General features: G+C 42.0%; 1 protein-coding gene across 4 annotated transcripts in view; it reads right to left on the bottom strand.

The window, feature by feature from the left end:
* The window catches only part of MAP3K3 (mitogen-activated protein kinase kinase kinase 3), a 63,452-nt gene that overhangs the window by 33,508 nt on the left and 3,469 nt on the right, over positions 1-26,475 (bottom strand). For 3 of the 4 annotated variants that reach the window (XM_060081347.1, XM_060081351.1, XM_060081348.1), the window contains exons 2-5: positions 21,349-21,470; positions 19,621-19,713; positions 10,289-10,329; positions 1,998-2,097 (exon numbers count right to left, since the gene is read on the bottom strand). In XM_060081347.1, the coding sequence (XP_059937330.1) occupies positions 1,998-2,097; positions 10,289-10,329; positions 19,621-19,713; positions 21,349-21,470 (356 nt within the window). The remainder of the gene's footprint in view (positions 1-1,997; positions 2,098-10,288; positions 10,330-19,620; positions 19,714-21,348; positions 21,471-26,475) is intronic. The other variant, XM_060081350.1, reaches the window with a different exon arrangement.

Below are 26,475 nucleotides of genomic sequence, written 5' to 3'. Positions count from 1 at the left end.
CATTAGCAAACTACGGAAAGACATGAATGATTTAAAATAGTAACAATCATGGGAGTTCCCTGGTGGCCTAGTGGTTAGGATTCCAGGCTTTCACTGCCATGACCCAGGTTCAATCCCTGGTCAGGGAACTGAGATCCTGCAAGCCGTGCAGCGCGGCCAAAAAACAAAAACAAAAAACAAGAAAAAAAAGTGATGAAAAATAAGTGCTCAAATAAATTAGTCTTCACTGACTCAAAAAATAATGACAATTACTTATATTTGGCTTTAAAATCAGTATCTGTATAAACATTTGAATAAAGGAATGCTCAACATTCTGGGCAGTCATTCCCTTGGCAAAAGAGTTTGAAAATGGATTTTGGGACATCTGAAATTCTTAGTGGAAATATTAATGGAAAGAGAAACAAGTAGTACTAAATCATCCAGAAAAGTCTTTACTAACTAAAGAACACCTTCTTTAATGCTGATTGGCTAGCTGACTTTAGCCTCACTTTCTTATATAGTCACTGACGCTTGAGCTACAATTTTTTTAAACTTCTATGGATTTGACATTTGTATTTGGGGGGGTTTTTATATCCTGTATTTAAAATGTGTTACTTTACATACTTTAAAATACTTACATCTGTGTTATTTATTAACTATAGAGTTAGTGGTTTATTTTTCAAATTTGCTGTATTTCTAAAGTTCATCCAAAAAGCAAACATCAGAGGGTGTTATTTTTGTTAGCTATTTGGCAGTGCATATATCCAGTTGTGGTTGTACATTTTATATGAAGAGGACCACAGAGTTTTTGCCAACAAATCTCATCCCCGACAGATGTAAGCCCCAAAGTAGAGGAAATTCTTAACTTTTCAACCAATAAAAGAAAACTACAAAGTAAGGGGGCTTCCCTGGTGGCGCAGTGGTTAAGAATCTGCCTGCCAATGCAGGGGACATGGGTTCAAGCCCTGGTCCGGGAAGATCCCACATGCTGTGGAGCAACTAAGCCCGTGCCCCACAACTACTGAGCCTGTGCTCTGGAGCCCGCAAGCCACAACTACTGAGCCCACATGCCACAATTACTGAAGCCCATGTGCCTAGAGCCCATGCTCTGCAACGAGAAGCCACTGCAATGAGAAGACCGCGCACCACAACAAAGAGTAGCCCCTGCTCACCGAAATTAGAGAAAGACCACACAGCTACTAAGACCCAACCCAGCCAAAAATAAAAAAAATAATAAAAAAAAAATTTAAAAAGAAAAACTACAAAGTAGGGACCTGACTCTCAAAGAGCCATGAGGTTGCCCAGCTTTCCTGTCTTGCCCCCCAACTCAGTTCCCTCAAGGTGCAGGCTCCTTACTGGGCCCAAACACAGTGCCTTTCAGACTAATGCAAAGCACCAGCCTAAGCAGACTGCAGGCTCTAGTGCGTTCCTTGGAGCTGGGAAAGCAGCCAAGTAACTGACATTCAAAAGAATTCCTTCCTGGGTGATGTTCAAAGTATGAATAAATAAAATGGCTGTTGGGCAGGGTTAGGAGGACTAAGAGTTAAAGAAATCATTAGAGTAGGTGCTAACATTTGGAACCAGCTACAATCAGAAGTTAAACTCTGAGAGAAGAATCCAGCATTTATGCCTGTCAACAGAGGATCTACCCACCAGTTTTCCACACCTCCCCAGCCCTACTGAACCCTCTGCTACTAAGGCTGTGCTGGAAGGAAAAAGATAACCTACAAAATGTAAAGGAGACAGTATAAGCCCTGACCCTAATCCCGTACCTGATTCCACCATGGAGTATTAGAGCTACCAGCACTGAATGAGCAGAGGGAGTGGACACAGCCAGGGAACCTCCCATGTAATAAAAAAGGGAAATCGCAGAATTACTGGAATTAAGAAAAGAGGCTCCAGAAAATGAAAACCTGAAGATGACATTAAAGGAACAAACTAGGAAATCCTCAGTTAAACAGAGAGAAAATGGTAGGCAGCTGTGCCTCCCTTGCCCGCACACCATCCATCTTTCCTACCTCATTGTTCATGTAATGTAGATCAAGAGGCTGCCCAAACACTGTCGTCACCTTGTGCTCCACATCTTCATATCTTACAGGCCGGCTGAATGCTATAATTCTGAAAAGGAACAGAAATCATGGTTAGCTGTATATTTTAAATGCAGGGTTTAGAAGCTATGGCTCCTGAGTGTTATCTGCCTTTTCTTTTCAACATAGAATTCTCTTTTTATTTTTCATGCAGCTTGCCTTTCTCTGTATTTTTTTCTTCTCTTACATCTAGCTTTATCTTTTCACCCTTCTTCTGAGCATCTCTCAGGTTTGTCAATAGTACCTATGAGCAGTACTTAACCTCAGCCATCGTTCTTCCACTTCATCTCAGCTCTTTCGGTCAATGACAGTGCAGTATCGTAGGAGGATACCTGGATTTAAAAACTATGCTTCAAATATTCCTGTTAGGAAGAAAACCTGGGGATTGGAGCAGCAGTCCTGAAAACATGGTCTTAACCCCTAAACGACTCAACTCCAGGACTTGAAAGGTCTCTTCCATTGTTCATTTTTGAGATGCCACAGTAATCTCAATGCTGATTATCCTCAGAACTGACATTTCCGGCCATAGTCACAGGAATTCCCCTTGAGTTGGTTATATGCCTGATCAGTTTTCTTAACCAGTGACACATGTGTGCACGTAAGTAGTGTTGATATTGATGCTCTTCTAGAGAGACTCTCTAGGTCAGTTCAAAGAACAATTTCTATAAATAGATGGTAGAGTAAGAACATGTTCAAAGAGGTCTTAAAATGATTTGTCATTGAATGTCACAGCAAAATTTACAAGTGGGGATAGATGAAACAAGGTTGGCAAAATGTTGATAATGTTGAAGCTGGGTGACAGGTCCTTGGGGGTTGAGTATCATTCTATTTTTGTGTGTGCTTGAAATTTTTTTAATAAAAAGCTTTAATTAATGCATTAGGTTTAACTATATGATACTGGAGGTAGTCAACAATTTTTGCATATAAAGTGGCAATTTTATATGGGACCAACCCAACACTGTAAAACTTAAATAATTAAAACAAAAATAAGCAAAGAGGGACTTCCCTGGTGGCGCAGTGGATAAGACTCCACACTCCCAATGCAGGGGGCCCGGGTTCGATCCCTGGTCAGGAAACTAGATCTCACATGCCTTTCGCAACTAAGAGTTCGCATGTCACAACTAAGGAGTCCATGTGCTGCAACTAAGGAGCCCATGAGCCACAACTAAGGAGCCCGCCTGCCGCAACTAAGACCCCACGCAACCACATAAATATTTTTTTAAAAAAGCAGAGATAAACAGAAGACAGTATCAGAAACCCATATATATTATATACATACATACATATATATATATATATAAAGAAAATACAGGATTGAAAAAAATATTAGAGTAGGGAAGGTCTTCCTAAGCATTACATAAAATAGAGAAGACAAAAAGGAAGAAGACAAGTTTGACAACAAAAATTTAAGCTTTTGATGGGAAAATAAACCATCAACAAAGTTAAAAAGAGGGTTTCCCTGATGGTGCAGTGGTTGAGAATCTGCCTGCTAATGCAGGGGACGTGGGTTCGAGCCCTGGTCTGGGAGGATCCCACCTGCCGTGGAGCAACTAGGCCCGTGAGCCACAACTACTGAGCCTGCGCATCTGGAGCCTGTGCTCCGCAGCAAGAGAGGCCGCGATAGTGAGAGGCCCGCGCACCGCGATGAAGAGTGGCCCCCGCTTGCCACAACTAGAGAAAGCCCTTGCACAGAAATGAAGACCCAACACAGCAAAAATAAATAAATTAATAAACTCCTACCCCCAACATCTTCTTTAAAAAAAAAAAGTTAAAAAGAAATACCAAACTTGGAGAAAATACTTGCAAAAATCAATAAGAAAAAGACAATCCAATAGAAACACAAGCAAAGGATATGATGAATGGCTAATAAACACATGAAAAGATGCTTAATGTGATAGGGGAAAATGTATATTAAAACCACCTTAATCTGTTAGCATGTCTAGACTCAGATGAAATCTGACTAGTGTGTGGCGGACTAGCAGAACTCAGCCATCAGCCTCTATAGTTCTTGCCCTCCTCCATACTGACAGAAAGAAGTGTGTGGTTCTTTCATATACTCCCTGCTCCCCCAGAGTGGGAAGTGGTATAACCAGAGGAAGAAGCAATAAGCCACAGGAAAGAGGGATCTAAGCCATTTTTTAAAAAATTTATTTTATTGAAGTATAGTTGATTTTACAATGTTATATTAATTTCTCCTGTATAGCAAAGTGATTCAGTTATACGTATACATGCATTCTTTTTCATATTCTTTTCCATTATGGTTTATCATAGGATACTGGATATAATTCCCTGTGCTATACGGTAGGATCTTGTTTATCCATTCTATATATAATAGTTTGCATCTGCTAATCCCAAACTCCCAATCCATCCCTCCCCCACCCCCTTCCCCGCTGGCAACCACAAGTCTGTTCTCTACGTCTGCGAGTCTGTTTCTGTTTCATAGACAAGTTCATTTGTGTCATATTTTAGATTCCACATATACGTGATATCATATGGTATTTGTCTTTCTCTTTTTTTAAATAAATAAATTTATTTATTTACTTATTTTTGGTTGTGTTGGTTCTTCGTTGCCGCATGCGGGCTTCCTCTAGTTGCGGTGATCAGGGGCTACTCTTCCTTGCAGTGCACGGGCTTCTCATTACAGTGGCTTCTCTTGTTGCAGAGCACGGGCTCCAGGAGCGCAGGCTTCAGTAGTTGTGGCACATGGGCTCAGTAGTTGTGGCTTGCAGGCTCTAGAGCATAGGCTCAGTAGTTGTGGTGCATGGGCTTAGTTGCTCCACAGCATGTGGGATCTTCCCAGACCAGGGCTCAAACCCATGTCCCCTGCATTGGCAGGCGGATTCTTAACCACTGTGCCACCAGGGAAGTCCTATCTTTCTCTTTCTGACTTACTTCACTTAGTATGATAATCTTTAGTTCCATCCATGTTGCTGCAAATGGCATTATTTCGTTCTTTTTTATGGCTGAGTAGTATTCCATTGTATGTATGTATCACGTCCTCTTTATCCATTCATCTGTCAATGGACATTTAGGTTGTTTCCATGTCTTGGCTATTGTAAATAGTGCTGCTATGAACATAGGGGTGCATGTATCTTGTGAATTATAGTTTTGTCTGGATATATGCCCAAGAGTGGGACTGCTGGATCATATGGCAACTTTACTTTTAGTTTTTTGAGGAATCTCCATACTGTTTTCCATAGTGGCTGCACCAATTTCCATTCCCATCAACAGTGTAGGAGGGTTGCCTTTTCTCCACACCCTTTCCAGCATTAGTTATTTATAGACTCTGTAATGATGGCCATTCTGACCAGTGTGAGGTGATACCTCATTGTAGTTTTGATTTGCACTTCTCTAACAGTTAGCGATGTTGAGCATCTTTTCATGTGCCTGTTGGCAACCTATATGTCTTCTATGGAGAAATGTCTATCTAGGTCTTCTGCCCATTTTTCGATTGGGCTCTTTGTTTCTTTGTTATTGAGTTGTATGAGCTGTTTGTATATTTTGGAAATTAAGCCCTTGTCAGTTGCATCAATTTGCAAATATTTTCTCCCAGTCCATAGGATGTCTTTTCGTTTTGTTTATGGTTTCTTTTGCTGTGCAAAAGCCTGTTAAGTTTGATTAGGTCTCATTTGTTTATTTTTGCTTTTATTTCTCTTGCCTTGGCAGACTGACCTAAGAAAACAGTATGATTTATGTCAGAGAATGTTTTGCCTATGTTCTCTTCTAGGAGTTTTATGGTGTCATGTCTTATATTTAAGCCTTCAAGCCATTTTGAGTTTATTTTTGTGTACGGTGTAAGGATGTGTTCTAACTTCATTGATTTACACGTGGCTGTCCAGCTTTCCCAACATCACTTGCTGAAGAGACTGTCTTTTCTCCATTGTATATTCTTGCCTCCTTTGTCAAAGATTAATTGATGGCAGGTAATGTGGGTTTATTGCTGGGCTCTCTATTGTGTGTTCCATTGATCCAAATGTCTGTTTTTGTGCCAATACCACACTGTTTTGATTACTGTAGCTTTGTAGTATTGCCTGAAGTCTGGGAGGGGTATGCCTCTTGCTTTGTTCTTTTTCCTCAGGATTGCTTTGGCAATTCTTAAGTCTTTTATGATTCCACATAAATTTTAGGATTATTTGTTCTAGTTCTGTGAAAAATGTCATGGGTAATTTGATAGGTAAGCCATTGGATTTTAATGAAATCTGGCTGGCTGAAATCAGTGGGCACCGTAAAAGCTGTTATCATCTAGAACTGCGCTGTTCAATATGGTAGCCACTAGCCACATGTGGCTATTTAAATTCAAATTAAATTTTAGAATTGGCTCTTTCAGTCCCACTAGCCACATTGCAAGTGCTCACTAGATACATGTGGCAAGTGCCTAGTATACTGGAGAACACTGCTATAAATCGGCCCTCCATATCCACAGGTCCATATCTGCAGATCAAAAATATCTGAAAAAAATTCCAGAAAGTTCCAAAAAGCAAAACTTGAATTTGCCACATGCTGTCAACTATTTACATGGCATTTACATTGTATTAGGTATTATAAGTAATCTAGAGATGATTTAAAGTATACACGAAGATGTACATAGGTTACATGCAAAGACTGCACCATTTTACATAAGAGACTTGACCATCCAAGGAGCAAACTCCACAGGGGGTCCTGGAACCAATTCCCTCGGCTACCAAGGGATTACTGTAGAACCTTTCCATTACAGCAGAAAGTTCTACTGAACAACATTGATAGGATATTACTGTAAACCATAATCTATCCTTCACACAAAGCGTAACATCTCAGGAAGATAATTTCTCTATAACTTTTCCTTCATCCATCACTACCTTTCATTTTTGGAAATTATACTGCTGAATGTGTTAATTTATATCCACCAGGAAATCCATCCATATTGTAATCCTTATTTTTCCCTCAAATCAACTGTCCCAAGCAATAATTAGGTGCGATCTAGATATGGGTTATCTAGATACAAGTGTTTTCTGGATTCTTTTTTTTTTTTTTTTTTTGCGATATGCGGGCCTCTCACTGTTGTGGCCTCTCCCGTTGCGGAGCACAGGCTCCGGACGTGCAGGCTCAGCGGCCATGGCTCACGGGCCCAGCCGCTCCGCGGCATGTGGGATCTTCCCGGACCGGGGCATGAACCCTTGTCCCCTGCATCGGCAGGCGGACTCTCAACCACTGCGCCACCAGGGAAGCCCCTGGATTCTTTTGAGAGAATACCTTTCTATTAATTCAAAAGGGGCCAACCTTTTTTTTTTTTAATCAATTTTTTAAATTAATTTTTTTGGCTGCGTTGGGTCTTCGCTGCTGCATGTGGGCTTTCTCTAGCTGTGGCAAGCAGGGGCTACTCTTCCTTGCAGTGCACAGGCTTCTCGTTGTGGTGGCTTCTCTTACTGTGGAGCACAGCTCCAGACCTACGGGCTTCAGTAGTTGCAGCATGCGGGCTCAGCAGTTGTGGCTCGCAGGCTCAGCCGTTGTGGCTCACAGGCTCTAGAGCGCAGGCTCAGTAGTTGTGGCACACAGCCTTAGTTGCTCTGCAGCATGTGGGATCTTCCTGGACCAGGGATCGAACCCATGTCCCGTGCCTTGGCAGGCAGATTCTTAACCACTGCGCCACCAGGGAAGTTCCCGGGGCCAGCCTTTCTGAATAAAATACCAGGATGTCTCTAGCACAGTTAGAAAAACATCAGGCTCAGAGATAAATTTTCCTGCATTTGGCCTGGTGATGAGCCATTCAAAACCCCCAAAAGCAGCCCAGAAGTCTGGTCAAGATCAGAAACCAGCACTCCCAGGTTTGGTAAGATCTAAGCTGCTGCTGCCAGCTTGAATAACAGACATGTTTAGGCCAGTACTTCAAAGAGGGGTCTAACACCCAGGACAACCATCCCCACCAGTGTTCAGACACGAAGGAAAGGAGATCCTAATCAACAGTCCTCTTCTGCCCTCCTGAGGCTAAGAGAGAGGACGGGTAGAAGTCTGATGCCCACCCTTCCAAAGCAAAGGGAAAGTCAGCCCACCAGAATGGATACCTGGCAATGACGAATGGGAAAAGTCACTACTTTCCTCTTTTCTGTAAATTCTTATTCTATAAGGGCCTACAACATTTAGGTAGATACTGTCCATATTCCCTGTAAAAAGTAAAGAAAGCCCACAATAACAGTTTCTACAAAATCCTAAGACATGAAATACACGAAACCAGAGCTGTCTGGCACAGAGCAGCTTGAACTTGGCTTCCCCGCACCAAAACTAGGACTTTATAAAGTCCTCAATTCCACACACAGTACACAACCATGCCATGGCTCCCCAAAACAGCTCCATAAAAAGAGAATGCAGTTTTCAAAACCTTGATACCAACACTGCCGCTCAGGGCTTCAAAAGCCTGACCACCTTAAATATTTGTGGTTTCGATCTGGCAGCATCTCTGAAACTAAACACATACACTTTCTCAGTGTAAGTCTGCTCACTGTAACTGCATACCACTTACGGAACAGAAATTCAGGAGAGCGTACTGTGTAATTAGGCTCCAACACAACTGAGCTTTTGATTTCCTATCTTCATACTTCTGAAAACCCTCTGCTGCTCCAAGTTTGGCAATCCATCCAAAACCCAGTCAGATCAGAAGTGTGAAAAGGAGCAACAATAAAGTGACAATTTAAGTTCCATGCTACTGGCAGGTCATAGGACAAACAGCTGGGGACAGAGCTCAGAAGACCTTCTTCCCTCCGGCCCTGGAACAGCCCTAGAATTCGCATGGCGGCAGCAGAACCCTGGCTCTGCAGACCACTCTTTGTACAATGTTTCCATCCGGCAACCTCTGACAAACTTGCAGGCTTCCGAATGTATTTTTTTAAGGGAAAACAGCAGCCAAGGATCTCCTCCAGAGCTAGTTTCAAAGTGGGCTGAAAGATGCCAGCAGTAGAGAACTACCAGTACAAGAGCATTTGAAGGCACTAAGGTCCTGGTGGGACTCCTAAAGTAGGTGGATCTTATCCTGATGGGTATGCTCTTTGCCTCTCCAAATGCTCAAAGCAAAGGAAAAAGGGCGGGGCAGTTATCAATGGGAGAGAAAGGCAGAGGGGGAAAACAGATATTGAAAAGCATGCTTGTGCCACATACATGCACACACAGGGTCTCAAATATCCCCTGACCAGAGTTCTGTATGCTTTCTTAAAGGTTTTCCTTAAAATAACTTGAGAAATTCGGTGGAGTCATTTTTCCCCACTGAGAACTTCTACCTTGACTTCCTACAAAAAACTAAATACTGACAATGGAGAAAAGGATACAAGGGTTTTGTAACATTACTTTCACTTCCCTAACAAGGTAAAATACAGAATGCAGACTGAAAACTCCCTTTCTATGTCCTCAAATGAACTGAAATCTTTCACAACTGAGGGACTTGATGCAGCTTTCCATGACCTAGAGACATTTTAAACTTTTTTTTTCTTTTTCCGCTGAGTTGGGTCTTCATTGCTGCGCACGGGCCTCCTCTCGTTGTAGCGAGCAGGGCTACTCTTCGTTGTGGTGTGCAGGCTTCTCATTGTGGTGGCTTCTCTTGTTGCAGAGCACGGGCTCTAGGTGCGCAGGCTTCAGTAGTTGCAGCTCGCAGGCTCTAGAGCACAGGCTCAGCAGTTGTGGCGCACGGGCTTAGTTGCTCCGCAGCATGTGGGATCTTCCCAGACCAGGGCTCAAACCCGTGTCCCCTGCACTGGCAGGTGGCTTCTTAACCACTGCGCCACCAGGGAAGTCCCAAGACATTTTAAAGAAAAACTTCCAATTCACCAACCTGACCCCTGATGTGGACAAAACCAGGGACACTCTACCAGGGATAGGAATGGCACCACGTAACAGGAGAATCCTCATCTCCCTCTGATGCCCATGGCTGGCACAGTGTCAGTGTGTCTGGAAGCCATGACTCAGTAGAGCTGGGGTCCTGACTTCCTCCCCTAGCACAATGGTGGATCTCACAGTAGCAAAATAAGAGCAGAAGAGTAAAACATTAGCAGTTGAAATGGCTTCCAATTTTAAGACCAGAAACAAGGTTCAAGCAGTAGGCCAAACCAAGGGTGAAACTTTCCCCTTTATGCCCTATCAACCCCATTCCCCAGCCAGTGACCCCACAGGAATCACTCCAGGGCAACGGCTTCCACAAGCTGAACGCTTTCTAAGAAATGCAGCAAACATGAACACAACCACTCATCAGAAGGCAGACTTACCGCCTCTCCCCGTTGTGCTCGAACTTGATTCTGACGTCACTCTGCCAAAGAAATGATAGACAGGTTAGCGGGTTCTCTGGCGTGTGTCACTCCTGCCCTTCCCAGGTAAGCCTCAGGCAGTCCTTTAGCAACCTTAGGCAGACATCCCTGATGGCTCCTGTTAGAGCTTCTCTACCCCGACAGGCATTCCTTTCAATGAGTTCTAACCTCAGCGGCAACAAAGCTCTTGGGACAAGATCCTTTGGTGGCTGCCCCAGCTCAGGTGCTCTGCTCTGACATAGCATTTCTAAGTTCACACACTCTCTATTTCCACAACAGGCTCTGGAGTTTCTCCCACTATATCACCACCTCCTGCCAGGACACCGTTCCTTCTGGGCTGATGTAACTAGACAGAAAAAGAAATCTTAATACTGATACTTCCTAGCTCTACGACCACAACCAAGTTACTTATCCTCTATAAGTCTTAGTTTTTCCATCTGCAGAGTAGGGCTAAACATACCTAATTCACAGAGTTGCTATGAGAACTAAATGAGAAAATGTAAGTAAAATACCTAATACATAGTAGACATGCAATAAATGGTTGCTGCTGCTACTAATGATTTCCACGATCCTTTCAAGGCTGCCCTCAGTGGGCGTAAAGTGGCTCTCTGGACAAATACCTTATAATTGTCCCCAGCTCTAGCCTAAATGACCATCATGTGTACCCTATAAGCTCCAGGAGAACAGGGATCATGTCTCTTGTTTCTGTAGCTCCAGTGGCAAGCAAAGGTAATAGTATATACCTGTGCTTACAATATTTATTAAACGGATTAATTGACTGAAGAATAGAGTTGGGTGTAAGTATCAGAAATTAAGACGAGGTAGGAGTGTTAGAATGTTCAGAAACAAATCAAGGAGGACGAGAGATACTGTAAAGGGCAAACAAACAACTTGAGGGAGTTAAAAATGACAGGAAAAGGGAGAAGATATTATAGAAGAAAAGAACAGGTACAGGGCAAAAAGAAAACTAAGATAGTCGGGAAACCAACAACTAATAGAGGGGGAGGTAAGAAAGTTCATGGTCAGTGAATGAAAATTATACTGAGATTCACAAATTAAAAAACTGTGGCTTGGAAGAAAGAAGAGGGTTTCAGAGTATCTGAAGATGAAGAACACAGAGCAGACAGAAAAGATGACAGAAAAGGGAGAAAGCTGAAAGGTAGGGTGGGTGCACACAGGACTTCCTTTTCCCAAGAGATTGGGGGGCTAGAATTCCCTTCCAGTCAAATGAACTAGACTGGCGTTTCTAATTTACACTCTAAAAATTATTGAGGACCCCGAAAAGCTTTTGTTTATGTAGATTATATCTACTGATATTTGCCATGTTAGAAATTAAAACTGAGAACATTTAAATTTTATTCATTTAAAAATAATTAAAAACCCTTATGTGTTAACATAAATATATTTTAATTAAAAAAACTTTTAAAAAGTGAAGTGAGAGAATGCCAGTCTCTTTAATGCATGGCTTAATAGGAGACAGCTGGATTCTCATATCAGTTTTTGCTTTCAAACTGTTGTGATAATATGTATTGTGTAGCCTCTGGAAAACTCTACTGTACATTCTTTAGAGTATGAGGGTATAAAGGGCAAGGAACATCTTCATACTATTATGAAAATAGTTTTGACCTGATGGACCCTCGAAAGGTTCTTGAGAACTTCCTAGGGGTCCTAGAACACACCTTGAGAGTCAATGAATTAAAATATAAGAATACAGCCTCTAACTCACTATTTTAAAGACAGGGAAATGGAGGCTCAAAAAGCTTCATGACCCTGAAAAGCTCACATACTAAACAGTGGACAGCAAAGCTCCCCTGAGGAGCAGGCCTGCAATGTGACAACTTTTCAAAATACAGCCCTGATAATAGTCCTTTCATCCTTTGATGTAACATATGGGCCACTTGATCCCATTACTAATAATATGACAATAGTTAACATTTACTGAGGATTTACTATATACTAAGCCTTGTTCTAAGCATGTTACATATATCAATTAAACTAACCCTCACAACAGGTACTATTATTGTGTCTATTTTACAGGAGAACCTAATTTACAATGAAGTTAAACAAGTTCTCTCAAGATTATAATGCTTTAAAAGAAGCCCAGATATGCTACAACTTAAGTGTCACATAGGCAAGGGAGGTTTATTTTACTCACAGATGCAGGGCTTCAATGGGAGCACTGAAAGAAGGAAACTATCAAAGGATCTTTTGAGACCTTACTTTTCAGAACTCATGGAGGAAATGGAGTAATAATGGAGCCCGCATCAGGAGACCAGGGTAGTGATCATGCAGGAAGCTATGGGGCCTGGGGAACCAGTAGGGGAGGCTCGGGCTGAGGCTGTGCGTAGGTGGAGATGGAGGAGGTGGCATGGGAAGGCAGTGTGCCCCCTCTGGTGTGCATCCCAGTTGAGAGAGACTGTGTGTGTATGTGTGCACATGCGCGTGTGAACATGCGCGCACAAGCAGAAAGGTGAGGCACTGCTGCAGAGGAAGTTATCATGGGGCTTCAAGGTTTGCATGAGTGACAGCAGTGTTTTCACTGTCTTCTTTTTCTCCTTCCCCTGAACTACTAAGCAGTTCCCGTGGCAAGGCCTTCCGAAGCACAGTGCCTGCAACATGCTGCCGCATCTGACATGCTGTCTCCAGCTTCCCATGTTGTCTGGTTCCACAACTAGCTCTGGAGTATCCCAAGTGCTCACCGCAGTTTGCAGCCCTGTCTGTCCCAGCAGCTGGGTTACCACCCCTTTCACCTCCTCCTGCTCACAGCCCAGCAAACCTTGGTGTAGCACTCATTATTATTATATTTTATTAATCGATTCTATTTTTACAACAGCTTTAGAATTACAGAAAAATTGAGCAGACAGAGCAGAGTGTGTCCATATACCCTTCTCCCCACCCACCCCCAGTTTCCCCTATCAGTAACATTAGTATGGTACATTTCTTTTTGTTACAACTAATCAAACAATATTGATGTGTTAAATAAAGCCCATAGTTTATTCAGATTTCCCTTTTTTCCTGTTGATTAAAAAAAAATTTATTCCTCTGTTGATTTTTATCTAATTTTTTATAGTAATAAAAAACACATAACATAAAAACACATAACATAAAAACACATAACAATAGCTCTCATTCTAAACTGGGACATTATATTTAGATGCACCTATGAAGAAATCCCCTCTGTCCCTTTGTGGGACTGAAGGAACTAAATTTATTTCATGATGGGCCACAATCCAAATACTATTCTACTTGAATTTAGTGAGAAAGGGAATTAAACTTTTGCCTCAAACTACAAATCACTCCTACTCAAGACTAACCTAGCCTGTGATTAGTAAGCAGTGTAAACAAAGACGCCTAGTCTTCTGAATCCCTTGTCTGATGCGGTTACAGCCTTTCCAGAGCAGGATGCAGGCCCATGACTGGCTTCCATGTACCACATGGTGTGCCCAAATCTGCCAAGTTCCTAAATCTGAGTGACCCCTGTCAGGCTGACTAGAATAAGCCATGGATAAGAAAGTTCAGGTGAAGCTAACCAGATTCAATTCCTTCCTGCCCACCACCCTCCTTGCCCCTCTGAGGCATTTCGCACTGGTAGCGGCGTCCTCTGGCATGAGGTTCTCTCCTCTTGCCTCTGTGACTCTATCCCAAGCCAGGGAACCTGCCACCACTCTAACCACTTCTGCTTCTTTGCTGGTTCCTCTTCCTCATGCCTTCTCACACCCCTCCCCCAACATGTAACCGTGCCTCAATGTTTGGACTTTTGGCCTCTGGATTTCTATCCCTCTTCTCACATCTTCTCCTCGGCAGGAATTAAAAAATCAGGCAACCTCTAAATAGAAGATTCCCAAATCTCTATGTCCAGCCCCAATTTCTCAAGCGAAACCTCATCTGTCTGCCACAGATATAAGGCAGATAAGTCATTGTTAGGAATGCGGCACTAGAGTCAAACTGTCTGGCTTCAAATCCTGGCTCTATAACCTCCTTGTTGTAACCTTGAACTAATCTCTCTGTGACTCAGTTTCCTCATCTGAAAAGCGAAAATAGTGACAGTATCTATCTCATGGAGTTATCAAAATAATTAAATGAAATAACTGGATAAAGATATGAGAAGAGTTCCTGACACATAATAAGTGCTCAAAAAATGGTAATACAGGTCCTTTATCCTTTAGCCAAAACCCTTGGGGCCGAAAGTGTCTCAGAAAGCACTTTTGGATTTAGAGAGGTAGTGGTACGTGTTCTGTATGTTAAGCGGTGCCCTTCCAGGGGGCAGGTGTCTGGGCAGCACTCCATGGCAGAGCAGAACGCTCACAGGCATTCCCTGCACCCCTCTGCGTTGCTTAGCCTCTCCTGAAGTTAGTCTGGGATTTTGTAACTACTTCTGACCAGCAGCTGGGAACAAAGTTGAGTTCTACACTCTCTTCCCTGGCAGCCACGTGGGCCAGGTCAATGGAGCCACCTTCAATCAGGGTCCTTAAGTGACTGTGGGGAACACTGTCCCCCCTTCCCTGTGCTGGCCATATCTGTACAGTCACTAAGATTTAGGGTTTACCTGTTAAGAGCAAAAGCTAGTTTTTGTATTGAAAAGTATGAATATTCACAATTAGTCAAATAAATAAAGACTGTAAATAGCCCTGTGTCCATTCAGGCCAAGTTTTGTTGCCAAATGAATTTGCTATAAATTTAAAAATAAATAAATAAAAATTTAAAAACACCTTTTAGTTTGCAGTACTCTTTGGATTTTAGAGTTTCAGATAAGGGATTGTGTACCTGCAAAAGCAACATACACACATACCTGCACACACTCTGAGTATTTCGCTGTAGTCCCAAACTCAACCTAGCCATGTGTGTCTGCATCAACTACCCTCCCGAACTAGTCCCCCTTCTCAGTGTTGCCATTTCTAATACTGGCTACAGGCTCAAACCTCTGAGTTCTGCTTGATTCTTTTCCCTTTCTCACAGCCAGACAGCAAGTTCCAATTCTCCCCTCCAGGGACTCCAGTATGAGACTCTGCTTCCCATCCTCTCAGTTGTCATTCTCGGAGCCCCTTTCCCCTCCTGAATTCCTGAAGCAGTCTCTGTACTTCTCAGCTCCCCCTTTCCAGCACATTCTACATTCCTCCAGTTTCAGTCATCTTAACCACCACTTTCACCACATCCCTTCTTTGTTCAAAAAGTAATCAGTTGGGCTTCCCTGGTGGCGCAGTGGTTGAGAGTCCGCCTGCCAATGCAGGGGACACGGGTTCGTGCCCCGGTCTGGGAAGATCCCACATGCCGCGGAGCGGCTGGGCCCGTGAGCCATGGCCGCTGAGCCTGCGCGTCCGGAGCCTGTGCTCCGCAACGGGAGAGGCCACAACAGTGAGAGGCCCGCGTACCACGAAAAAAAAAAAAAAAAACAGTAATCAGTGATACCCATGACCTACGGAATAAAGTCTAAGTTCTTTACTGTCATTCAAAGCCCTCTGGAATTTAAGCTCACTCCGTTTACCTAATCATCTCACACTGTTCTCAAAGGGAACCCTCTCTCCAGCCAGATCAATGCCCACCCTATTTCCTGAAATATGCCATATTCATTCCTTCCCCTAGGCCTTGAATAATTCAGCTTCCCAACCTGGAGTGCCATACTCCCTCCTTTCCACCTAACTAAACTCTTTTACATCCTTCACTGCCTGGTTCCAGTGCCACCTCCTCCAGAAATGACTCCGTATCTCCTTCGGCCCAAGTTCACCTTTCACTTTCCTGGCCTCCTGTGGCTCTCAGTATCTGTACCATATATTTAGGCATAGTCACATAGTACCTTACTTTTTTTTTTTTTTTTAACATATTTCTCATTTCTCATAAGACTGCATGATTCCTAGGGTACAGGGAATATGACATATTTCTTTGTCTAAGAAGGTTGAGTATAGGCCCATGTTGAACTGAATGGAGAGGTGCCAAACCTGCTGAGAAAGAAGTGCCAGTACAAAAATTCAGATCTAGGCAGGTTCAAGTCCCCTGCCCACCAGAGCTAATTTGGTGAAAGGAAGAGTGAGAGCCATGCCCAGGAGAAGGACAGTGCAGGCCTCCAGGCTGAGCTACAGATTTGGGAACTCAGGGGGCAATAGGAGTAACCAACAATACCAAACTTAAGCAGACATGACCTTCTCAAAGTCTGAACTCAACAACTGGACATGTAACCCAAGAAGACTCCCAAGAATTCAAAAAAACCTTTATTAAACAAAGGTTTGTGAACCTCTGACCTGGCAAAGGCCCCAGCCAGCCCATGTCTCCGGTGCCCTGTCTCGGACTCTGCAGTGCTCCCCCTCCCTGTAGTTGCCATATACCTTTGGCTCCCACATCTCTGGCACTGGAGTCCTTACTTTGCCAAAGAAAGTAAATAAATCAGAAGAAAAGAGCAACGAAAATAATTTTATTTGTGTGACTCAGGAAAGTCCTAAGAGATCAGTGGAAGAGGTGATTATAAAGCAACCTTCTTCCCTACGCTAATTCTTTCTGTATCCCCAGTCCCAGCATTGTGCCTGGCATGCAGCAGGGGCTCAGTGAGTATCTGAATAAATCAATGATGAAATAGTGTATTAGTTATTTATTGCTAGTTAATAAACTACCACACACAAAAAAGGAAGCTTCTTACAAAATAGAATATGAGGCTTGTATACTGTATTATGTTTTATTTTCAAACTAGCCAGCCTATCTTATCAACAACCCATGAAAGAGAAAGGAAGTCCTGAAGAGTCAGGTCTCTATCACAGTAAAAGCAAAAGACAGTCTGCTCACTCACTGACCCTGTGGAGGAACAGCTCCTAGAATTCTCCTCCTCTGTAACTGACAGCCAAGAGCCTGCCCTTCTAGCGCCTGCTATGAAGAAAGCAACTTTTCCATTCTTAAGCACCCACTAGTGAACACTGGAGGGTCAGACCCAGACCCTGGGCTCTGTTCAAGCCTCTACCTACCACCGTGATAAGATTCAAGGGAAACAAAAATCCATGGTAATAAGGATTCTATTTTTTCTTCTACTGGGACTTTCATATATCAGGTTAGCTTCATAAGTCTGCAAAGGACCATCTGATACATAGTAATGTCAATCCAATAAAGGTAGAAAACCTTAACCCTTTCAGTTCCATGACAATCTGCATACTTCTGGTTAGACGCTTTCACTAGCGCTCATACCCACAATGCCCGAACATAACAGAAGTGATGTAGTCACTACCACTTTACACCCGTACCTTGTTTTACAATGTATAAAATCTTTTATATTCTGTCTATGATCTTACAACAACTTTCAGAGGTAGACACTATGCCTGTATTTTCAGACGGAAAAACTGAGGTTTAAAAAGGTTATCAGACTTACACATGGTAAAATTACTGTGACCGGGAGTCGGAAGATCTGGGTTTGCTTCCTGGCTGTACTTAATATCTTTGCACAAGCACTTTGTAAACTTTAAAGTATTATACACATGCTTATAGTTTAGCTTATAGTTGTTGTTATTGCTGTTAACCGTTGCTGCTGGAAGCACTCTCTAAACTGTAAAATCCCATGTTAATGGATTATTGACAACTCAGTGACTTCTGGGCCAGTGCTCCTCTCACTACACTAAGCTGTCGCCCTCACAGAGAAATAGCACCTGTTGATAAAGCACTGTTAGTTGATGACTGCTAAAGGGTCTGCCCTTCATGGCCTATAAAACCATCCACAGGCCCCAGCTGAGGATGTGCCACACATATCTAAGAACAGGCAGCCAGCTCTAACCGGCTGTAGGCTTCCAGGGACCTAATGTCCAGGTGGGAGAATACAGAGAACACAGATCCTAACTCTTAGCAAATAGTTGAATAACCAAGTACTTCATACCCCTGTACTTCCGTAGCTGCTCAGAATGCTTAGTTTTCCTCAAATGTATTCTCTTTTTCAATTAATTGCCTAGCTTGTTTACTCAGGGAAGAGGATATCTGAAGTCTTGCCAAGCAGAGGTATTAAATTACGCTTTCCCGTTCTTCCAGGCCTCAGCCCCCAAACGATTCTGTCAGTGAACCCCCAGCTCCTGTGGCATTCCTTGCTGTGCCAAGCTTGAGCCCCATGAGGCTATGCCAATCTCAGCACTGCCATTCTCACTCTGAAGCGCTGCTTGCCTCTGTCAACATCATTCCATCCCTGAACAAACCACCTTTCCTGGTGGCCAAAACACTTGGGTACTTTCAACTGGGACTCTGCAATTTGAATCTTCAGCCCAATTTGACATTTCTTAGACCAATTTGGCATCTTAGCCATTTAAATTAGGTTTTGATCTTTCAGTCCTCTCTCCTCCTAAGCATGGACCTTCTGACAGAAGAATTGCTACTGGAGAAAACCATTTAATCCTATACTAGGCCCAAGCAAACAAAACCAAGAATTTAAAAAAAGGGAATTCACTGTGTAAACTGTAAAGTCCTACGTTAACAGATTATTAACATCTCAAGACTCAGGCTGGGCTCTTTTCATTACATTGAGCTGTAAACACTTCTCCCCCTAAATGTTCCCACCATCCCCATCTCACCCCATCCTTCCTTGGAAATGCAATCACTGAGACTCTCTCTCCTTCTGCTTTCACGATTTTGCTGAAGACTATTTCTCCTGGTCAGAAGCTGAACATCTGCTATACTTCCCGGGAGAGACCATTCTACAACCTTGACTTTATTAAGGGGAGAAGCTATTTTGACGTTTTCATTGCCCTTTTATCCAATATTAGCATAAAACTTTGAGCTTCAATTTCTAAACAGCCATGCTAGTTCCAAGCTTCATATTCCCCCCAGATCCCCATGCCCCCTGGAATAGACTCTTAGCTGGGATTCCCACTGATGAGCTTATCACAATGCATAGGAACTCATGACCTGTGTGGTGGAACGAACGTACCAAGGAGATGTGCACATCTCCAAGCATGTACTTAATTTCTTGCCCAACAAATCAATAGTCCCTTATAGAGTATATAAAGTTGTGCTATCCAAGACAATAGCCATTAGCCATATGTAGCTATTTAAATTTAAATTAATTAAAATTAAATAAAATTTTAAATTCAGTTCCTCCACTACACTGGGCAGTACAAATATAGAACACTTCTATCATCACAGAAGTTTACTGGACAGCATTGATTGAGGTTGCTTATGAATAATACTGTTGTGAGAAATGGTGACAGCACACAGGTAATGAGTAACCAGTGCTCCCTGCAAATCCACTAAAACAATTTGTCCAGGAAATGAATTCCACACTCTCCCAGCACTAGTAGATTTAAAAGCACATTTTAGCTTTAACGGGTAATTTTGTTCCTTACCAAAAATTTCTTTTTCTCACTGGCCCCTGCACATGAGCTTGTTGTTACTGTGGGGCTGTTCAGAAGGGCTGAGCTGCTGCTGTTGTGTTTTTTCTTTAAAAGCAAAAAAACTGAGGTTAATAATTTGTATCCTTCATGCAACAGAAAAAGTTTGACGATATTCAAGTAAACTGTGGGTCCACAGAGCTGGCACCGCTTGCTAAGAGTATCTCCTCTATCCTAGTCAATCCTTTTCACAGGCTTCTACCTTCATAACCACTGCCTTCACCCCAATAACACAGCAGCAGGCATGGTAAAAGATCAGGATTTTTCTTATAATAGCTTTTAGGCCTAAACAGGATTCCTAAAAGGTAATTAAACAGGGTTCCTAAAAGGTAATCTCCCTTCAAGGAATGATCAGAGACCACTCCACCCCTCCTCTTCTCGGCAGGGTCCCTTTAGGCCTTCCAACTCAAGAAAGCTTCCCCTTTTCACCTACTAACTGACATCCACGCTAATAGTCCCATTTGGAGAAAGATCAGCTGACTGGAGCAGCCTTAACAAGCACACTCTACATAGGAAGACAGGAAGGAAAGTGAGGTCATTAGGCTCAAGCCTGGGGGAGGGGATTCACTTCTGGTAAAATGCTCCTTCCAAAAGCAGCTTTGAATAGAAGTGTTACAGCAAGTGAGAACCCACACAATTAGAATAATGTATGAAAACAGTACAAGAATGGGCCCTATTCTGTTGTTCCCCTAGTTCTGTAAGGTAAACACAAAAAATAAAAGCAGCTTTCTAAACTATTCCTTATGTTATAACTGAAACAAAAGGACTTGGGGTCCCTAGTTTTCCTAAAGGCAGGAAATACTCTGAGAGGCTGTATCTAGCCAACCTCAGACAGAAAAAGTTCTAGCCCCTTATACTTTCTCCAGGAACCAAGAGTACTTCTGAAGAATTGGTAGACAAGGTGCAGATGAGGAGAGAGAAGACTAGTTGATAACGAAGAGAACCACAAGGAAGGATATCATCAAACACACCAAACTCAGCCATCTGATACCCACTAGGAAGGAAAGCTCCCCGTCACTCACTCCTCTCTGTGGGCCAAAGGGCCTAGGCAACAGGGAGGTCAGTGACACTGGAGGCGAGAAGAAGGTTCTCAACAGCGCACAACTTTAAATGTTAACAAAATAGAAGCTGTTTTCCTAAAGAAGCACACACCTCTCAATAAAACAGGCACTCTCAACTACCTGAGTTAATGGGGGGAAACAACTGTAAACAACAATAACAAAATCACTCGTTACTTTCAGAATATATATGATGTTTTATTAAATAAATATCCCTTCCTAATTACATTTTAAATAAACCAATACTAAAATTAATTAATTTTTTCTGAGTATATACTGTAAGATAGCTAAAAAGTTTCTGAGTTAGGGATCGTGAATCTGGATAAAATATTTGCCAAATGATCAGTAAAGGAAAAAGTATATGAATACTGTCCCCATAATTAGTGAAGAAATTATTCTTACTCTCCACAGATGAAACACTATTTACAAGGTGAGATGCACAAGGCATTGGGACTCCAGATCACAACCCACACCTGGTTAGTACATATCACTTACCATTTAACAGACTTAAGGGAAGGGAGCAATAGCATTCAAGCCTGTATCAGAGTATCACTGGCGTCTCACATATTTCCCACCTGAAAACCCCTCCCCAACAAATTTAGTTAACAGCCATGGCCGCACACACCTGCCTATTTGGGTGACCCGTTTCTTTGTTCTTCATGGTCTCATATCCAGGCACCCGGGGACGTCGGCTCATCTGGAGGGCCACCAGATCCTTCATGATTGAGTTCAATGCCTCCTGTTCGTCTGCAAAGAAAGAGAGCACATGGGCTAAGGTACTTTAATACAGACCACAGAAGTACTTTCACAAATTATATGACTAATACTCAGGGAGTTCTGCCCAGGTGAAATGAGAGACCTTATAACTATAATCACATGAATTTGCTATCTGTGAAAAGTAGATAACTGAGGTCAGACTATGGCAATTTGAATTTTAATGGATCCTTAACAGCTCTCCAGTCAGATTTCTGGCAGCAATATCTACCAATTCACTGGGGGCAAGGGAGGTGTTCAAACAGACCAATTCTTCCAGTGCCAGAGAAACTCAACCAGGAAAAATAGATGAAAAGTTGGAGTGAAGAACACCACAGCACAGTGTGGTAGGGTACTGAGTGAAAAGATGAATTCATGGAGAGCTGATTATGGGACAGAGTCAGTCAGACTTATTCCTAAACTATCGTACACAGGGGAGCATATTTAAAAGGTACCAAACAAGGACCTCAGGTCGCTGCTTTGAACAAAAGTTGTTTTACAAGCCTAGCCTCTGAATGCCCCCTCCCAACTCTTTACAATTTTATAGGCCTTCTGCTTCCCACAGGGAAGTCAAAAGGCAGTTCTATTGTTTTTCTTCCCTAACTGACCAAGCAATGCATTGTCTCTGCCTTACTGGTATTACTTTTAATCCCCATTTCTTGACATAGCATAGAGCACTAGCGTTCTCATGCAATGAAGACAACTGGCCAAAACCCAGAACCTAAACCAGCCCAATTCCATGTTTTGCAAAATCCTCCTAGGTCCTTCAAGAGATCCTTGTCTACTCAAATAGCACTGGGGAGTTGAAAATAAATCTGCTGATCTGCAAAGAAACATGAGGAATGAGCTGTTACACTTGCTTTAGTGACAAATGAGTCACTTAGGGACTTGGGGCGCACCTTAAAAGAAGTACAAGACTGCACCCACAGAGTGTGCCTATCCTCTGCGCTTTATCACCGTCCCTTGAAAATACTCTAATACCCTGTGGAAAGGAAAGAGCAGCATGGAGTATAGGAAGTAAAGCGGCGTTATTTGCTTCTCCCCTCTTCCTAAACCAAATCTGCTCGGGTGCCCTACACGCCCTCTGAGGAGATGCAGGAAAGGAAGGAGAAGGGTGCCCCTGAAGAGATTTTTGTCTGCTCAGAAAAGTAAAACTAGATTTAAGACTTGCAGGAAAAACACCAGTAGAGTAGCTTCCCAACTAATTCCACTTCAAAATATATACAAAAGTATGAGAGTGATATAGTTGTAGTATGAAAAGAATGAGGTAAATGAGATAATGAATGAGGAAGTGGGTGTATACAGAAAGACATCTGTCAAAATTAAAACACATACATCCCATCAATTATTTTATACTTTCTCACAATTTACCTATAGGCTCTTTAAAAGGAACTTGCTTGGTTTTTGTTTTGTTTTTTAACCTCCCAACCAAGATTTTAAAACTAGAGCATAACATCTAAGCTAGGATGACTAGCTTATATACATGTATAACATATATATATAGGCTTATATATTAAATTGGCTTATATATCATTAAATATTATAGATGTATAAATTTATTGGGCCAACTGTAACAGTAAATTGGGGTCATTATGATTATGACTAGGTGGGTGTTTTCTGAGGAGCATCCAGTGATAGTCCTAACAGCAGAATGCATGTAGTTTTCAGTATCAAGGTAACCAGCCTTAGAATTGAGAATTTTAGTTGTCTCAACTCAGACATTGAAACAAGATGGATGTGAATATACACACACAGACACACGCACATGCTTTTCAAGTCAATCCATGACAAGTATGACTAAAGAAATTGTTTCTAATTCTGTATATGATGATGCTATTATAAGAGCTGGTTTATCAGGTTGACAAATTCTGTTTCCAGGAAGCTAACCAATTCCTGGCATTACTTAATGGATAAGAACTTGTTTGGTAGTTCCAGTGGTGAGAACACACTAGAGGAATGGTTTGGTTCTATCTCTTGAAATCTGGGACAACTGACCCAAGTGAAACAAAGTAATAGAATCTGATTTTGTGTCAAAGTTGCATATATTTCTAGAGGCAAACGGGTTCTTTTTTTTTAAAATAAATTTATTTTATTTATTTATTTTTGGCTGTGTTGGCTCTTCGTTGCTGTGCGCGAGCTTTCTCTAGTTGTGGCGAGCGGGGGCTACTCTTCATTGTGGTGTGCAGGCTTCTCACTGCGGTGGCTTCTCTTGTTGTGCAGCATGGGCTCTAGGTGCACAGGCTCAGGAGTTGTGGCGCATGGGCTTAGCATGTGGGATCTTCCCAGAACAGGGCTCGAACCCGTGTCCCCTGCGTTGGCAGGCGGATTCCTAACCACTGCACCACCAGGGAAGCCCTGGTTCTTAAACTGATACTTCAAACTGAGGACATGGATAAAGACAGGAAGCAAATCGAGTGGTTCTTTTAGGCATTTCTTCCTGGATTGGGATTTTAACTGAATTATCTGTGCTACCATACTCATTCCTTAAGAAATAAAAACAAACAAACACACCTTTTAAAAACAAATAGCAGCTTTCTTAGAGTGCAGTAGTCAGTTATATGGACTTTGGAGTCAGAAAGACCTGGCTTTAAGAGGCCTTAAACAAACTACTTATTCTCCCTAAACCTCAATTTCCTCATCTGTAAAATGGAGATAATAAAAGTATCATTAAACAGAGTTGCTGTGAAACTTAAGGGAAAAAACAAACCAACAAAAAACCTTACAAATTATTCCTCATGGTACCTAACACTTAGTAATGCTGAAAAAAATGCTGGCTATTATTATTAGCAATGGAGAAAAGGTTAATGGGAAAAGACTGAAGGCCACAATCTATCCTAATATTTAATTGTATTTCTGAATTTTTATTATTAATCATTAACAATAACCATTTACTGAATACCTATCATGTATTATACATTAGACAGTTTTGAAAGATACTTTAAGGTATTCAAACTCTAGGGGTAAAAAGATAAAACACACAAATACAAGGTTACACAAATAAAGAGACTGAATTAGACAAGAAACAAACCAGAATACATAAACACACATGTGTAAAAAAATTTTTTTTACAGTGTGAGTAGCAAGAGATTATATAGATGATTTTACAGAATAAAGAGTTTTCCAGAAAAGCAAGCTGTTGCAGCTATGCAAGAGAACTTTACAAATAAACTGAGGAGAAGGACCTGAAAGCAAGTGAGCGGTGAAGGAAAAGAAAAGAAGGTCAGGGACTGATCCTCAGTGAATAGTAATGCTATCGAGTAGAGTAGGAAGAAGGTATGCTGGCACAGAAGCCTTTAAGAGGATTGGGAAAAAACAAGAGGGACACCACAGAAGCTCACACCAAAGAATAGCAGCGGCAGGCAGAGGCCAGGCAGGTCCAATAGGGTTGTAGAGGCAGAAACAATTTTACAGGGAATAGAGAAGCTGGAGATTAAACGAAAATTGGAAGGAATGGAAATCAACAATTCATTTATGAACTTTACACGTGAACAAGTTGAGGCAGAGGTAACAGTATGCTATGACCTTGAAAAGATTTCCGAAGGATGGAGGGGGGGGGAGTCTGACACACTTAAAAGCTACCAGAAAGAAGCACAGAGGAAGAAGTTAACTCTAGAGATTAGGAGGTTAAGGATCTAGAGGTGAGGAATATTCATAGAAAAAGAAAAGAAGGGATCCATGAAACAAGGTTTACAGTTCAGTCTTAAAAAGCGGAAGCTCTTCAGCAGTCTCAAGCAGACAGCTATCCATAATTATGCAGCGGCCTGTACTGTTCCTTCTCCCCATACCCTGACCTAAGGCTTGGGGGCTGCCAGGCAACACACTCCTCTCTCATTAGTCCCAGCAGGAAGTCACTCTTCCAGACTGAGCTATTACTTCTATCTAAAAGCAGGGTCTTAAGGCACTCCCATTTACAAATTCCCTTGGCTAAAAACCCAGAAAAGTTTCCAGAAGCAACATGTCTGTCCTTCGATAAACGTTGTTGTCCTGCATGATGCCAGACACTCACTCTTTTCCATATATACAACTTCCAAATTTAATCTTTGTTTTCATTTAACAAACTGCTTCTTCACCTTGCTCTACCCAACTCTGCCAGATCGTCTGATCACACTGCTCACTCAGGAGATCCTGTGCTTCAGAGTGTCTGTGAGTCAGATTTTACTGTCTTACTGTTCATGACATGTTACATACTCGCACTGCCTCCACCCTCTCCATACCTGGGCAAACATCATTTCATAGTAAGTATAAGCAAAAAGGTCTGATCCTCAATTCACAAGAAACATTTTTCCTTTTTCCTTCAAGGCCCTGGCTGAATCTTTGCTAGATCTCAAAGTCAAATTCTGCTGTTTATTTTTCTGTTTCTGGGACATACCTGCCCTTCAATATTAACTGATGACTTAAAGTTTAAACATACATATTACAAAGTAAGCTATTGCTTCCTCATAAAAATCAATACATCACCATCATATTTTATTTTAATGGTTAATGAAATTAACCTTAGAGGTCTGAGGACTATAGGATAATGTGTGTCAATCCCAAAACTACAGAATTGATCTCTCCCTCCTATGCACCTTTACAGTTTTGATGAAGTACCTATAACACCTCATTGCACTGATTTGTTTACATGTTTTTGGTTCACCTCACCTAACTGTAACTTCTTAAACACAGGATAAATGTATGTACAGGGCCTAACACTGTATCTGACACATAAGAGATGCTCAATAAATGGGCAAAGAAAAAATGGATAGCTTACATAGTCAGAACCAAGAAAACTGCTTCTTCCTCTATGTATTCCCCTAAGTAATGCTAAGTTGGACTGATACTTACTTTTTACAAATGCCTAAAATTCAGTTTTAAAAACCAATCTTCATTTTGTAAAGTATCAAGAAATCTAGTCGTGACATAGCCATGTTGATTCACTAAACTGTGATCCCAATTTCAATCAAAACAGTTACTAACTATTTAGAGTATACACAGGTGGTCAGATTCCAGCCAAACTGAA

The sequence above is a fragment of the Mesoplodon densirostris genome, chromosome 18, assembly GCF_025265405.1.
Source record: "Mesoplodon densirostris isolate mMesDen1 chromosome 18, mMesDen1 primary haplotype, whole genome shotgun sequence".
NCBI lineage: Eukaryota > Metazoa > Chordata > Mammalia > Artiodactyla > Ziphiidae > Mesoplodon > Mesoplodon densirostris.
This window is presented reverse-complemented; position numbering and strand designations above follow the sequence as displayed.